We start from the raw sequence: 15,000 nt of genomic DNA on the forward strand, positions 1-15,000 counted from the left end.
TCCTTAAATCTGCTTCCTCACCTCTGCTTCCTCCCCTCTGCTTCCTCACCTCTGCTTCCTCACCTCTACTTCCTCATCTTTTCTTCCTCACCTCTACCTCCTTAAATCTGCTTCCTCCCCTCTGCTTCCTCACCTCTGCTTCCTCCCCTCTGCTTCCTCACTTCTGCTTCCTCACCTCTACTTCCTCATCTCTTCTTCCTTACCTCTACCTCGTCAAATCTGCTTCCTCACCTCTACTTCCTCATCTCTTCTTCCTCATCTCTTCTTCCTCACCTCTACCTCCTCAAATCTGCTTCCTCACCTCTACTTCCTCACCTCTGCTTCCTCACCTCTGCTTCCTCACCTCTGCTTCCTCACCTCTACTTCCTCATCTCTGCTTCCTAACCTCTACTTCCTCACCTCTGCTTCCTCACCTCTACCTCCTCAAATCTGCTTCCTCACCTCTACTTCCTCACCTCTGCTTCCTCACCTCTGCTTCCTCACCTCTACTTCCTCATCTCTGCTTCCTCACCTCTGCTTCCTCACCTCTACTTCCTCATCTCTGCTTCCTCACCTCTGCCTCCTCATCTCTACTTCCTCCCCTCTGCTTCCTCACCTCTACTTCCTCACCTCTGCTTCCTCCCCTCTGCTTCCTCATCTCTACTTCCTCCCCTCTGCTTCCTCACCTCTGCTTCCTCACCTCTACTTCCTCACCTCTGCTTCCTCCCCTCTGCTTCCTCATCTCTACTTCCTCCCCTCTGCTTCCTCACCTCTGCTTCCTCACCTCTACTTCCTTACCTCTACTTCCTCACTTCTGCTTCCTCCCCTCTGCTTCCTCATCTCTACTTCCTCCCCTCTGCTTCCTCACCTCTGCTTCCTCACCTCTGCTTCCTCATCTCTGCCTCCTCGCCCCTGCTCCCTCTGCTGCTTCCGTTATCCCTTCTCGTTGCAGTCGGCGAGCGACCTTGGCGACCGGTGCGGAGAGGTATTGGCTAAGGCGACGAGGCGTGCTTGTGTCATTCTCCTGAGGGACGTCGAGCCGGACTGATGGTGGCGCTGAAGGTAGTCTTTGGTGGTGATGGAGGGCGAGGGCGTGTGTGGAAATCTCGTTTCGATGACGCGTTCGTGTTTCTTTTGAGTGGTGTTGGGTTTTTATAAGAGAGGGTGTGTGTGGATACCTTGTTTGGATTGATTTGTTTGTTTTTTTATTTTCTTTGGTGTTTTTTTTTTTTGGGGGGTGTTGTGGGTTTATGGAAAGTGTGGTTTATGTCTTTGTTTGTTTGTTTTTGTGTTGTATTATTGGTGCGTGTGTATTTGAGGCGTTGGGACACTTCAAAATCAAAATGCAAATGACTGTTATGACGTTTTCGATTTGTGTGGAAGCTTCGTTGATTTTGGAAGTTATTTGAATATCAAAAGAAATCAGTTCATGCATATATTGCAATCCTTTGGGCAAATAAGTGAAATTAGTGAACGATCTCAAGCGTATATTATATTTTATTCATAGATTAATTTCTGATTTTCTTTTTTTTCAGTTTTTACTCGTGTTGGCATGCGTGGCGGTGGCGGCGGTTCAGGCCGACTCCAAGCCACATGCCAAAGCCAACCTGAAATCGGGCCCAAACCCGGAAGCTAAGCCCAAACCCGACCCGAACCCAAAACCGAATCCGAAACCGCACCCGACCCCGAACCCGAAGCCCAAAGCTGATCCGAAATCAAAAACAAACCCGGATTCGAAGCCTCAGGGCGGGTTCGTGAGACCTCTGACGCACCGAACCATCGTCAGTCCGAAGCCTCATGTGCGTGGCTTCGGGGAGGTCGGGATCGTCTCGCAGCTCGCAGGTAGGGGCTTAGGGTATCTCTCTCTCTCTTTCTTTACTCATTTGATTATTCATTTCTCCTTCTCTCTCTCTCTCTCTCTCTCTCTCTCTCTCTCTCTCTCTCTCTCTCTCTCTCTCTCTCTCTCTCTCTCTCTCTCTCTCTCTCTCTCTCTCTCTCTCTCTTCTAAGTGTATGAATTTGTGTGGATGTACGTATGCTTTTTTAATCTGAGTATCCAACTCTATTTGCCTGTGAGAAATGTAAATCCGAACATACCTAATTGAAACACCCAGTTCTTCCCCGTATTTACAGATCTAAACAATAATAATAATAGTAATAATAAATAAAACACTACCATTTAAAAACACACACACACACACGCCACCCCTGACTATATCACAACCATAAAAAAAAAAAAAAAATTCTCATTAATTCCAGTAATCCTCATAACATTTATCTCTTCTCTCTCTCCCTCTCTCTCCCTCTCTCTCTCTTTCAACGGCCCTCGATGACCAGAGAGCACCAACAGGATAGAGGAACCGACGACACAAAATCCTTTTAGAGAAGACGTCGAGAGGAGAGGACCTTTTCCACACAGACTCCGCCCCGTTCCTGTTGTTGATGGCCATCCTACGGGGAAATGTGAGAACCGGTGATATTTTGCTTTTGTGTGTTGATGATGACTTTGGTGGGATATGAAGATGACTTTGATGGGATAGGAAGATGACTTTGATGGGATAGGAAGATGACTTTGATGGGATAGGAAGATGACTTTGATGGGATAGGAAGATGACTTTGATGGGATATGAAGATGACGTTGATGGGATATGAAGATTACTTTGATGGGATATGTATTGAAGATGACTTTGATGGGATAGGAAGATGACTTTGATGGGATATAAAGATGACGTTGATGGGATATGTATTGAAGATGACTTTGACGGGATATTTTGGTTGTGGTGTAGTCAATTGTGTGTATGGAAGATTTTAAGGGGGCGGCGTAAGATTGTTAAAGATAATGGTGATGGTGATGATAAGAATGGTGATGGTAATGATGATGATGGTGATGACTGAATATTATTTTGGGGTGTTGTGTAAGATTGTTAATGACGGTGATGATAATATGACTGTCGGTAGTGATGACAATTAATGGTGACGGTAATGATGGGGATAATTGTTAGCGATGATGATAATGATAAGAATTGCAATGATGATAATAAATTATGTGAGAATTGATAATGATGATAAATGATGTGATGATTGAGAATGATAATGGTAATGATAATAAGAATGGTAATAATGGTTATAACGGCAAAATACAATCAGGCAACGTTAATAACGATGATAACGACTAATAAACAGCCCTACGATTCAAGGCTCTCCCACAATTCAACCGTTCTCTCCACCTCCTCAGCGGCGGATGCCCAGAACACAGGCTTCGAAGTCCCCGTCGGCACAGGCATCTTCGTGAACTCCGGGCCCTTTGACTCCTCCCCCTCCCAGCCGTCCTTCCCAGACACCACGCCCACTATTTTCCACCGCCCCAATTTCCCCTCTCAGACACCCTCCTTTTTCCCCGACGACAGTTTCCCCGACAGGCCCATCAATTTCCCCGGATCGACGCCTGGTTCTAATTTCCCCGATAGGCCTATCAATTTCCCCGGATCGACGCCGAGTCCATTTTTCCCCAATCCTTCTAATCCGAATCCTACGAATCCGAGTGGTCATTTCCCGAATTTTCCTAATCCTACCACACCAAGACCTAATTTCCCTAATCCTACGACGCCGTTCCCGCTTCCCCCTAGCCCGCCAACGATCAATCCTTTCGTCCCTAATCTACGACCTTTTAACCCCGCACAGTTCCCGAATCCGTCAACCCCTAATCCACTGTTCCCTTCATCCACACCCAATCCTCTCTTTCCTCTTAATCCTTCGACCCCTAATCCACTTTTTCCCCTAAACCCCTCAACGTCGAATCCATTTTTCCCCCGCCCGAGCACCCCGAGCTCGCTCTTCCCTCCCTTTTCCCCCACGCCGAGCCCCTTTCCCCCCCGCCCCACTACAGGATTTCCCCTTTCCCCCCGCCCCACCACTGCAATTCCCTTTTCCCCAACCCCGAGGCCTCAACTTCCCCGACCGACGAGACCGTTTCTCCCCAGACCGAGCGTAAACGACAGCCCCGTTTTCCCCCCACAGCCCGTCTTCCCTTCAACCGGCGGGAATCAAGGAGGATTTTATCCCTATTATTTCTTCCAGCAGCCTCCGCTCTATGACTATGGACAGGTGAGGCCATAATGGATGACGCATGATTTATATTTCTCTATTGTTATTCTGCAGTTGCTCGCATGCATCAGATTTACATTACTCTCATGTCTTTATTGTGGTTCTGTAGTCGCTTGCCTGCATCAGATCCATATTACTTCTTATCTTGATTGTAGTTTTCCATGATTCTCTTTCCCGCTGAGATTTACTCCGGTCCAATCGCGTTCATTAAAGACAAACGTAGAAAAAAAAATATGAACGAGAATAAATACCTCCACAAAGAGACGTAGTTTCTTCTTATATCTTCGTTCGGAGACGTAGTTTCGCTTATATCTTCGTTCGGAAATACACGAAAGCAAGTACAAACACCAAATACATCTCTTGTGCCGTAGAGATATTCAGTCTCAGTCATCTCTTTTACATTCATTCGAGTGTCTGCGGCCTCGCGGCTAAGTTCCCGGATGTGCGTCATGTCTCGGTGTCTCATGCCTGAGGATCAGTGGCTTGGGTGCAGTAAAGGGTTTGAAGATTAAAGAAAGATCTGTGGTTTATTTTTAATTCGCTGAGCTTCGTTTGTTGTTTGTTTTTTATTTGTTTTATTTGTAAAAAAAAAAAAAAACGTTTTTTTGTTAATTAGTTTAAGAAACATGTATTTTTTTTTTCTTTCTTTTTGTGTTTCATGTCTCCTATTAAATATATTTTTATCTACCTTCGTTGTATTTGTTATAGAAAAAACACTTTTTAACTTTTTTTTTATCTCTCATATCTTCAATCCTGCCTCTTTTACATTTCAGTTATAAAAACCTGTTTGAGTAATTTATTGTATTTTTATGCATTTATGTATATTTTCTCTCTTTTATCTGTTCCTTTCTTTCATATCTCTAATCCTACCTCTTTTCATGCACCTCTTTTACATTTCAGTAATAAAGACCTCACGTATTTTATGCCTTTATGTATGTTTTCCTCTCTTTCTCTATTCCTTCCTTCATTTCATATCTCTAACCCTACCTCCTTTCACGCACCTCTTTTCTATTCCAGTTCTAAACATAAGGCCCGTCTATCGCACATCAAACCCCAGAGCAAAAAATAAAAATAAATCGCCGATCGACCTCTCTCAGACGCCTTTCTTTCCCCCCCTCCCCCCCCCCTCCCCCCTCCCATAGAGACCCAATTACGGATACGCTTATGATGTCAACGACCCACATACGGGTAACTTCCAAGGCAAACAGGAGACGAGCGAAGATGGGATTGTTCGAGGGAGCTACCACCTTCTGCAACCTGACGGGCGCGTGAGGGTGGTCACTTACCATGCCGATGACGCCACAGGGTTCAAGGCTGATGTTGAGTACCTGCCTGCTGGTGGTGATAACTACTAGCAGCCTCGTCGGCTCATTTCGGATTGAAATCTTATTAGCTCCTTAGCATTGAAACTTCGTCATCTGATTTAGTTCACTAAAACTGAAACCTCATCATCTTCCTAGATTTGAAACCTAACCAAACTCATCATTAGAACTAAAACCTCATTGACCTTAGAAACCTCATTATCTCCTTAGAACTGAAACCTCATTAACATCTGCAAATTGAAACCTAACTCCTGATTAAAACCCCATGAATTCCCACTAACAGAAAACTATAAACCTGAAACCCATTTAACCCCCATACAAGTGAAAGGAAGAGCGTGAGACCAACCACAGACCCATTTTTTGTAGTAGGAGAAAGGACGGTCTTTTGACGGAGATCGCCCGGAGCCTAAAATTATTTTTTACAAATCAACATAGATCGAATTATAAAAAAAAAAAAAAAAAAAAGGGAAAGGTGAGAAAACTAATGTGTTTATTGAAAGGTGAAATGGCTTATGTGTTAATTGAAGGACGAGACAGCTTTTTTGAAATTCAGGTGGTTTTCGAAATTATCTCGTCTCAACCTGTAAACATGATTTAAGCTCGGTGGTGTTGCTTTTAACATGAATCGAATCATCAGTAAAACAATGACTAATATGTCCATTGAAGGACAAGAAGCTTTTTTTTTTTCGAAATTCAGTTACTTTTCGAAATTGTTATCTCGTCTCTTTGAAAACATAATTTGCGTACGGTGTTGCTGTTTTTTTGTTTTTTTTCATATATACATAAAAATAAAAATAAATGTTTTATACCTTATTTCCGGTCTGGGTTGATTTCTCGCTTTTTTCCAGCGATGTGTCAAGCTTTTGTATTTCGTATTTAATAATAAAAAAATAATGCAAATGAACTTGATTTTTTTCTTTCACATCAACATTTTACCAGGTGAGAAAAGATTATAAAGGGCATTATAAATCAGTCAGTCGTTTCAAATTACTTGTGACTTACGTGTGTGTATATTATATATGTATATATATATATGTATATACGTATATGTGTGTTTGTGCGTATACACACACAAACGGACATATAGACACACACACACACACACACACACATATATATATATATATATATATATATATATATATATATGTATGTGTGTATATATGTATATATATATATATATATATATATATATATATACACACTTATTGTTACCAATACGTCTACTCTCATATTATGAAGATTGTAAGCATGACCAAAGTTATTTCCATAATAGCAACTCAGGTAATAATTATGGTGATCAATATGGTGCTTATAATGACTAGGATAATGATGATTACAGTAATGATGATAATAAAAAGTGATAATAGTTATAACAATGACAGTGGTAATGGAATAAAAAAAAATCTCGGTATTGATAGGAATACTGATATTGATTATAATATTAATGATTTAAATTATAATTACTGTTATTAATAGTATTATTATTATGATCATTATCATTATTTTTTACCATCATTATTATTATTATCATTATCGTTTTATTCTTATTCTTATCATTATTATCGTTTTCATTATTATCATTATCATTATCATTATCACTATCAATACAATTACTATCAATGTTATCATTATCTATGCTACTACTAGTACTCAAAGATCAAAGAATTCTGCTACTATTACTATAACTGTTATCATTATCATCGTCAATATTTTTGTTTTGCTGTTGCTGTTATTATCACTATTGTAATATTGTCACAATCATCACCATCCTTAATCCCTGTCAGAATTTCAGTTATCATTCTCATTTTGATAGTTATCGTTTTAATTGCTGTTTTTTTATAATAATTGTCATTTTTATTTATGGTTATTGTTAGTGTAAGTACTTAGAGATAAATTCCTTCTAAACCAGTGGGTAGAACTCTCAACTAAGAGAAGTTGTGAATATAAATAAAAACAATTAATCCAACGGGATTTGATAACTAAATAATGCAAAATAAGGTCAAATTCCTTTTAAAACCAGTGGGAAGAACTCTTAATCAAGGAGTCATGAATATAAACAAACATCCCAATCAAACGGGATTTAATAACTAAATAATACAAATATAAGAAAAAAAATAAAAAATGGATATACCTACTACTTCAAGTATTTTCCATTTCATTAAACTAAGTTGCAAACAACAACGACTAACATTTATAATCACGCTCTCTATAGGTAAACAAAAGCTGAAGGGAAACATATGATTCACAGAAGGAAAAAAAAAAAGTGTAAACAACAGCTTCTTTACACTTGAAATGAGTGCCTGAGAGCAAATTAATGAGTGATGAGTTTGTGAGGAATGGTGTAATGAGACGTGAGTTATTGTTAATCAAGGTGTTTATTTTAATTAGGAGAGTAATGAGAAAATTTTGATACGATATTCATCATTATGTACATATGGGGCCTTTATATCATATTACGATTAGTATCTTGGTTCTAATCTGAAAGTAAATATCAAGGAGTGAATCGAAATATCAGTCTAGGTAATTGTTAAACCGAAATAAGGTGTTACAAAAAGTGCAAAGAAATGGTTTATTTTAATCAATTCACTTAACGAACTCTTCTCGAATTACAGTCTCCCTTTCCAATTGATATTTCTTATGCCCTTTTGACCCGGAATGTTTGGAGTAGGACTACATGCATATACAGAGAGGAATAAGCTGTACAACCTTGTAAATACACCATAATGACATTGGTATATGGGTGAATATCATAAGTAAAGATGATGGCACAATCAGATACTTATAGATACTTATAAGGTAATTCTAGTGACACAGACAGTGGCTGCGGCAACAACTGATAAATGTTCACCTTGTTTACTCTGGCATGTTAGAGCTTTTGGATTCCCTGGTTACTTTATTGTTAGTTACAGAACCAGCCCAAGTTATAGCTTGCCAGAATATACATGATGAAGGTTTGTTGGTCTTTATCAGAACGCAAAGCACAGGTCATGATGTCACAGTACATAGTCTTATTCTGGATAATTATGAAATCCCCTCCCTTCAGGTGAGCAAATGTGGTCATGGCATCTTTGCAAAATTTGATGAGAATTAAACATTTGCAGAGAGGTGTTACAAACCATCTTAATTTGACTATTAGAATTTTCAGTATTTGGATACAATAACTGTACTCCATTTTTTAAAGACAAGAAGATACAGGTAACAGATTAGTAATGATTGATTACGGGATGATAAATTGATGATAAGGATTATTTAATAACTTTTGGGGGATAATTGATTGAAATACAAAAGTTTCCCTTGCTTATGTTGCATTCAGCCTCTCTCTCAAGTGCATCTTCACTTCATCAAAAGAAATGGTTTGTAGTTTCTCTTGTATTATCTTATAACTACTGCCACTGATTACTGTAGATTAGATACAAGTAATTAATAAAATCAACTGATTACTGTATCTAAGCAGCAAATAGAAAAAAAAGGGTAAATAGTCAAATAATACCATTACTGTGTAAGATAGCACTGTACATTATTCAAAAGTTAATTTAAAAACTTATATTTATAATAGAAAGAAGCACCATACAGAAAATGGCTTTAATAGAAGTGAGACAGTGTGTTCTTACCCTTTATAACTTCTTCATTTTATATATATTCTTTTCTCTCTTATGAATGATAAACCACTATTATATAAATAACACATTTTCCAGCTGATCTCCAGGGTAGTTCCTGACAGTCAATCTCTCCTGGTGTTCTTTTGTAGGTGTTCTTCAATATTGTGATTTATTTTGAGCTTCCATCAATTTTATAATGGCTTATAAGGTGAGAGAGTTTTTTTTTTTTCTCTTTTTTTTTCTCTTTTTTTTGTGAAACATTTTTTTTCTGAGCTCTGTGTTTTGTAGCATGTTTTCAATTCAGGATACAGGAAAATTAGTCACTGTATCAATTTTGCTTCTTTGAGTTATTTATAATGTTAGATTACTATCTTCATCTACCTAATAGAAGAAATAATAATGATGGTGATGTAATAATTGATGATAGTTGTAATAATAATAATATGATAATGATAGTGATGATAATAGGGATAATGATGATTATGATAAAGATATTAATGATAATTATGATAATGATATTAATAATGATAATAATAATGATAACAATAATTATAACAATGATGATGATGAAAATAATGTTGATGTTTTAACTCTTTCCAGCAGGGAGGGCAGGATGAGCAACTACTCAAGCCATGTGTTTGTCCGGCTGTGGTGTTTGCATCTTTGCCTGGTGTAAGTTGTATTTCTTAAGGAAATTTAGTTTTGTTATTCAATTTACGGTTAGTGTAGTTACTTAGGAATAAGAAGCAGTGTTATGCATTACCAGCTGATGTAACTGTTTGACTGTTATTTGATATTTCAATAATAGTAATTTTCATTATATTTTTAAGGGCATCATTGTTAATGTTATTAAGTTCTAGGATCTAGTACTGCAATAGTTGGTAAAATTGTTATTGATTATAATAATTATTATAATAACAATAATAATGATTTTGATGATGATAAGCAGAATGATAGTAATGATAATAATATTATGATAATAGTAATAAAGATAAAAGCTTTATGTTAACCCCGTGACAAACAACATATTTTGTGCTTATATGGAAGAAAAGCATTGCATTTTGTGATTTTTTTTTGTCTGGGCTGAAAATAAATTACCAGAAAGCATGTGTGGGTGTTCAAGTAATATCCAACTTGCCTTACACCTCATAACCCAGCCTTACTTTTGTGACTCGCAACCAGGTTATGATAACAGTTCATAAAGATGGGAAACTAAACCATGACCTTACACTGCTTTATCAACTATTATTAATTATTTTTATAAGAGATAGTAAGTTTTCTTAGAACTAGAGTTGGTCAGAAACATACCCACCATTGAATATTGCATTGTGCCTTCTGAAATGCCACAGAGGGATTAATCTGGTCCACATCCATTCTTCCACAAGCTGCAACTCTCTTATTCTCATGCTCTTTGTTTTATTTTGCCGTGCAGGATATGTACTTAGCAGCCAAGAATGGTGATCTGAGAAGAGTGAGGAAGTACTTAGAAGATGGTCACGATATCAATGCGGCTGATTCAGATGGTTACACTCTGTTATCGAGTGCCTGTGTTGGTGGCCAGCTGTCAGTGGTGCGGTTGCTTCAACGACAACCTCACCTCCATCGCAACCCACGCGACTGGGCAGGTGATACACCTCTTATGTATGCTGCGATGATGGGCCATGCAGAAGTAGTGAAGGAATTGATATCAAGACCTCATCAGGTGGCTATATTTTTCTTTCAATATGTAGTACCTGGTGAATATAATGATATTACTTCAGTTAGCCGGATTTGTGGATAATTAATAATGGATATTTTTCAGTGTTATGCTGTATTCATTGCTTAGCAAAATTGTCATACCTACAGAATTTTTGTTTTTATCTCTTTCAGTCAGGTAAGGTATTTTCACTGCTAATATTTCGTAAAATTACATAGTTATCTGTAATTTTGGGGACAGTATTTCTCAATATTTTATAAGAAATAATTATGGTAGGTAAAATAATTAATGATTCTTGATTTTATTCTTTCCATCAAAAAGTTACCTGTACTCCTTACAGTCTCAAACAATAATACGTATTTTTTTTTTCCAGTGTCGCCTAGATGTAAAGGCATGCAACAACTATGATGAGACAGCTCTAGATTTAGCAATTATCAATAATCACGCTGACGTAGAGAGCATCTTGCAGAATGTCAAACTACCACAGGTTAGCTTTCAAGGCCATTGTATATGCAGAGTAGTTGTCTTGTTTCAAAATGTATTGTAAGTTCCAGAAGTATTGTCCATTTTGATTGGCTGTTACAGAACCAACTGAGAATCTGGACGTTTCTTTAGATTATAAGACATCTGTATGTAAAAGTTTTAAAATATTTAGGCAAGAATTATAATTTTTTCTTTGTTTGTTTGTTCTTTCTAGATCTGTTTCTTTCTTCTTCAAAAATAGAGAGCGTGTTACCATAAATGAGCAGAACATGCTGATATATAGTATATAGACACACACACACACACACACACACACACACACACACACACACACACACACACACACACACACACACACACACACATATATATAATGTGTATATATAAGTATCTTAAGTTTATTTAAGTTCTAAAAACATTAGTAAGTATGAATGGCTTCTGTATTACAGTTATCAGCTGGAGGAAATAATGGAAACGAGAGACTGATTGTGAAGCCATCAGTATATGTCGAGGTGAGATAACTAATTTTCTTCCTGAAGTACTTCTTAAGTTTTAAATTTTTGCCATTGCTAGTTTCCTATAGTCAAGTATATCCATCCCCAGCAAATGGAAGACCCTAGTTAACCTTTTTCTTTTTCTTCTTCTTCTTTTACTTCTTCCTCTTCTTCTTCTTCTCTTCTTCTTCTTCTTCTTCCTCTTCCTCTTCTTCCTTATCCTCTTCTTCTTCCTCTTCCTCTTCTTCCTCTTCTTTTCCTTCTTCTTCTTCCTCTTCCTCTTCCTCTTCTTTCTCATCTTCACCCAAACAGTTGAAATTTGAATGTGAAGTCTGCCTGGAGGACTATGACAAGAACGAGCGCCGACCAAGAATCTTGAGCTGCGGCCACTCCCTCTGTACAAGTTGCATCACCGAAACACTAAACCACGGACCCCTCAAGTGTCCGTTCTGCCGTTCGCCTCACGTCGTTAATGTCAGGTTTGCCGCCGAAGTCCCCGTAAACTTTACCGTTGATGGTGTGATACAGCAACAGGGAACCTAATTGTTTTCTTCTTTTTTCTTTTTTTTCCTTTTTTTTTCTTTTTTTTTATTTGTTATTTTACAAGTCGAAGCAATAGAAATACGGTAGCTGTGATGAGAATGATCTTTGAGGTCTTCAGTTCTGTGATTTATAAATACATATCTAAGTGGTACCAAAAGCAAGGTGACATTTATGAGGAAAATATCAGTATTGATGCAACTCTATAGCTTTAATGTTAAAGATTTATTTCTTATAATAAAGTCTATATGTTTGAACTTGTAATTTCTGTTTTACAAGAACACTTACAGGTTCATTTGGAAGTTGGGTCTGTGAATAGACATTTGCAAGTTACATATAGAAGTATATCCAATAATAGTATTGCTCACTTATTTTTGTTCATGTTGATTCATGAATTATATTACCTAGTACAGATAAAGTACAGATTAGTTTTTGCTTCTAATTTTGCAACTGTGAAAGTAGTCATATTATTTATTGCTGATCTTTATATGAAAATCCTTTTCTTCCAATTTTTAACTTTTTTTTTTTCATTTCTTTTTCTTTTTTTTAGTTTTTTCTTTTTTTTTTCAAGATTGCCTGCACTAGTTATTTGCAAAAAGTTATATCTTGCAAAGTTTCATGCCAAGTATAGGCCAGCAAATGTATTAATTGAGTTCACATGTCTTAATTATTAAATGTTATTTTAGGAAAAGGAATATTTTTATTCACTTGCAAAAATTACATCTATCTCTTTTTTACCCATATGAATATTAGCATACATTTCATGTAAAGAAATACATATGCTAACCCTACCGTCCCCTTTTTTAAAGGCTATTTTAAGGTTTATGGTTCAATTCAATGCGGGCCAATGTGATGATAGGTCTTAACCCACAGATGCTGGGATGGCAAGAATACATGTCCTGTCCACTGTAATTTAAGTTTATTAATTGTTTTTACACATAGTTGGCTCCACAGGTACTCAGTCCTTACTATGTATCTCACCTATTTACCCTTTTATTTTCAGAAAGTTTTTTTTTATTCTCTATCTTTATTAGTAGGACTTTTGTTTATTATATGAAAATAATCATAATGTTGACAATGATAACAACAATGTCAATATTAACAGAATCAGAAAAAAAACATTTTCCCCAACACTAAGGAAAGGAGAAATCAGGGGAGGGTACATATTGGCTCCTTAGTGAATGAATTCTTGTGGAACCATTTACGTACAAACAAAATTCAAAAAATTTAAATATAGTGGAATGGTACATTAACCTGGCATTAGTGGGTTAACTGTACCTTATACAAAAATGTGGGGTTCAGGTTTTGCTGGGAGCAAAATCACACTAGTCTTATAGAAGATATTTTAGAAAGTATGAGAATGTTTAACTTGGTTTAGTTATATTCTGATACAATTTTGTTAGCTATATATACTTTAGTTCCTTATTACTTTTATTTGGAATTTTGGTTATGTTTACCCATTGTATTTTAGTAACCAGTCTAACTGATAGCTATAAATTTTGTGTGTAGTACTTCTTATACACACGTTATGAACTTTTACAAAAGATACTCGTATTTGTATTTTTGTGCTTTTCTTGTGCTTGAAATGCTCTCAGAATCTGTTTCCAATACACTGTGTATTAAAAGAAACTGACTTATTTTTATCCTTTTTGGTTAAGGTAATTAATAAATGGGTATCTGCAAAGGCAGTTTTATCAGTTGCATCTAGCTTTATCTTATCCTGACTTCATTAGAAGTGTTGCTTCATAAATCTATGCTTCCTTATCTGTTGAAATCCATGTTTTATTAACTGAATTATGTTTTGAAAAGATTTTCATAAGGACTTGAGCAGACACACTTTATACCTGCAAGTGTTTTGCTTAATGCACTTTCACAATGGGTTCATAACTGTTCTACTTCAATACAGATATATTTCAAGTGTATAACTAGTAACAAGATTTGCTGTGGATGGTATTTGTTGTGTTGAAATACACAAGACTACCACAAGGGCAGGGGGCCCTGAATCAGGCAGGCTTTCAGAAGGTACACCTCTCACCACAAATGTTATAAAAGAGTTAAGTGGTTTTGTGTTCAAGCTGTATATTTTAAACAAAACAAGTGTATATTTTAAACAGAATATATCAGGCTATAAGAACTCTAGATAGAGATTATGAATATATAAAGTACTACAAACATACTTGTTGCAAGTAGATTATATATATATATATATATATATATATATATATATATATGTATGTATATGTATATGTATATATGTATACATATACATATATATATATATATATATATATATATATATATATATATATATATACATTATATATATACATATTTTATATATATATATATATATATATATATATATATAATATATGTGTGTATATGTGTGTATATATATATATATATATATATATATATATATATATATAAATAATATATGTATATATATATATTTATATATTCATATATACATATACATACATATATATATATATATATATATATATATATATATATATATATATATATATATATACACACACACATATATTATATATATATATATATATATATATATATATATATATATAATATATGTATATATATATATTTATATATATATATTCATATATACATATATATACATATATATATTTATTTATATTCCTCTGCTGAAAAATAAAACCAAACTCATAAAATGCAACATATCATCATCAAATATTTTTCTTTCCCTTCCTAAAGACTAATAATACAGAGATATTTAAATTCCCAGTAACATCT

The 15,000-nt window shown here is 35.9% G+C and overlaps 2 protein-coding genes across 7 annotated transcripts; both read left to right on the top strand.

Annotated features, from left to right (window-relative positions):
* Positions 1 to 1,661: 1,661 nt before the first annotated feature.
* On the top strand, positions 1,662 to 6,308 carry LOC125025254 (vegetative cell wall protein gp1-like; the record flags this gene model as incomplete). Its single annotated transcript, XM_047613226.1, has 4 exons — positions 1,662 to 1,821; positions 2,316 to 2,441; positions 3,214 to 4,082; positions 5,225 to 6,308. Coding segments are annotated over 4 exons (1,368 nt in total), but the record flags the coding sequence as incomplete, so codon positions are not given.
* A 1,313-nt stretch (positions 6,309 to 7,621) lies between these two features.
* LOC125048214 (cortactin-binding protein 2-like) lies at positions 7,622 to 13,842 on the top strand. Of its 6 annotated transcripts, none has more exons than XM_047646788.1 (7): positions 7,622 to 7,758; positions 9,103 to 9,214; positions 9,607 to 9,678; positions 10,439 to 10,708; positions 11,076 to 11,189; positions 11,635 to 11,697; positions 11,992 to 13,842. In XM_047646788.1, exons 2-7 carry the CDS (start codon positions 9,203 to 9,205, stop codon positions 12,220 to 12,222), a joined length of 762 nt encoding a protein of 253 aa, XP_047502744.1. In that variant the 5' UTR covers positions 7,622 to 7,758; positions 9,103 to 9,202; the 3' UTR covers positions 12,223 to 13,842. The 6 variants fall into 6 exon arrangements, with proteins under 6 accessions (XP_047502744.1, XP_047502779.1, XP_047502771.1 ...); XM_047646823.1 differs by having other exon boundaries at positions 9,610 to 9,678; XM_047646815.1 differs by having other exon boundaries at positions 7,627 to 7,758; positions 9,156 to 9,214.
* The last annotated feature ends 1,158 nt before the right edge of the window (positions 13,843 to 15,000 follow it).

This window comes from Penaeus chinensis, chromosome 4 (genome assembly GCF_019202785.1).
Source record: "Penaeus chinensis breed Huanghai No. 1 chromosome 4, ASM1920278v2, whole genome shotgun sequence".
Taxonomy (NCBI): domain Eukaryota; kingdom Metazoa; phylum Arthropoda; class Malacostraca; order Decapoda; family Penaeidae; genus Penaeus; species Penaeus chinensis.

Bases quoted from the DNA above. Each gene is read 5' to 3' on its own strand.
- LOC125048214 (XM_047646788.1), top strand. The intron at 11,190-11,634 runs GTTAGCTTTCAA...TCTGTATTACAG, and splicing joins AGAATGTCAAACTACCACAG to TTATCAGCTGGAGGAAATAA. The intron at 11,698-11,991 runs GTGAGATAACTA...TCACCCAAACAG, and splicing joins AGCCATCAGTATATGTCGAG to TTGAAATTTGAATGTGAAGT.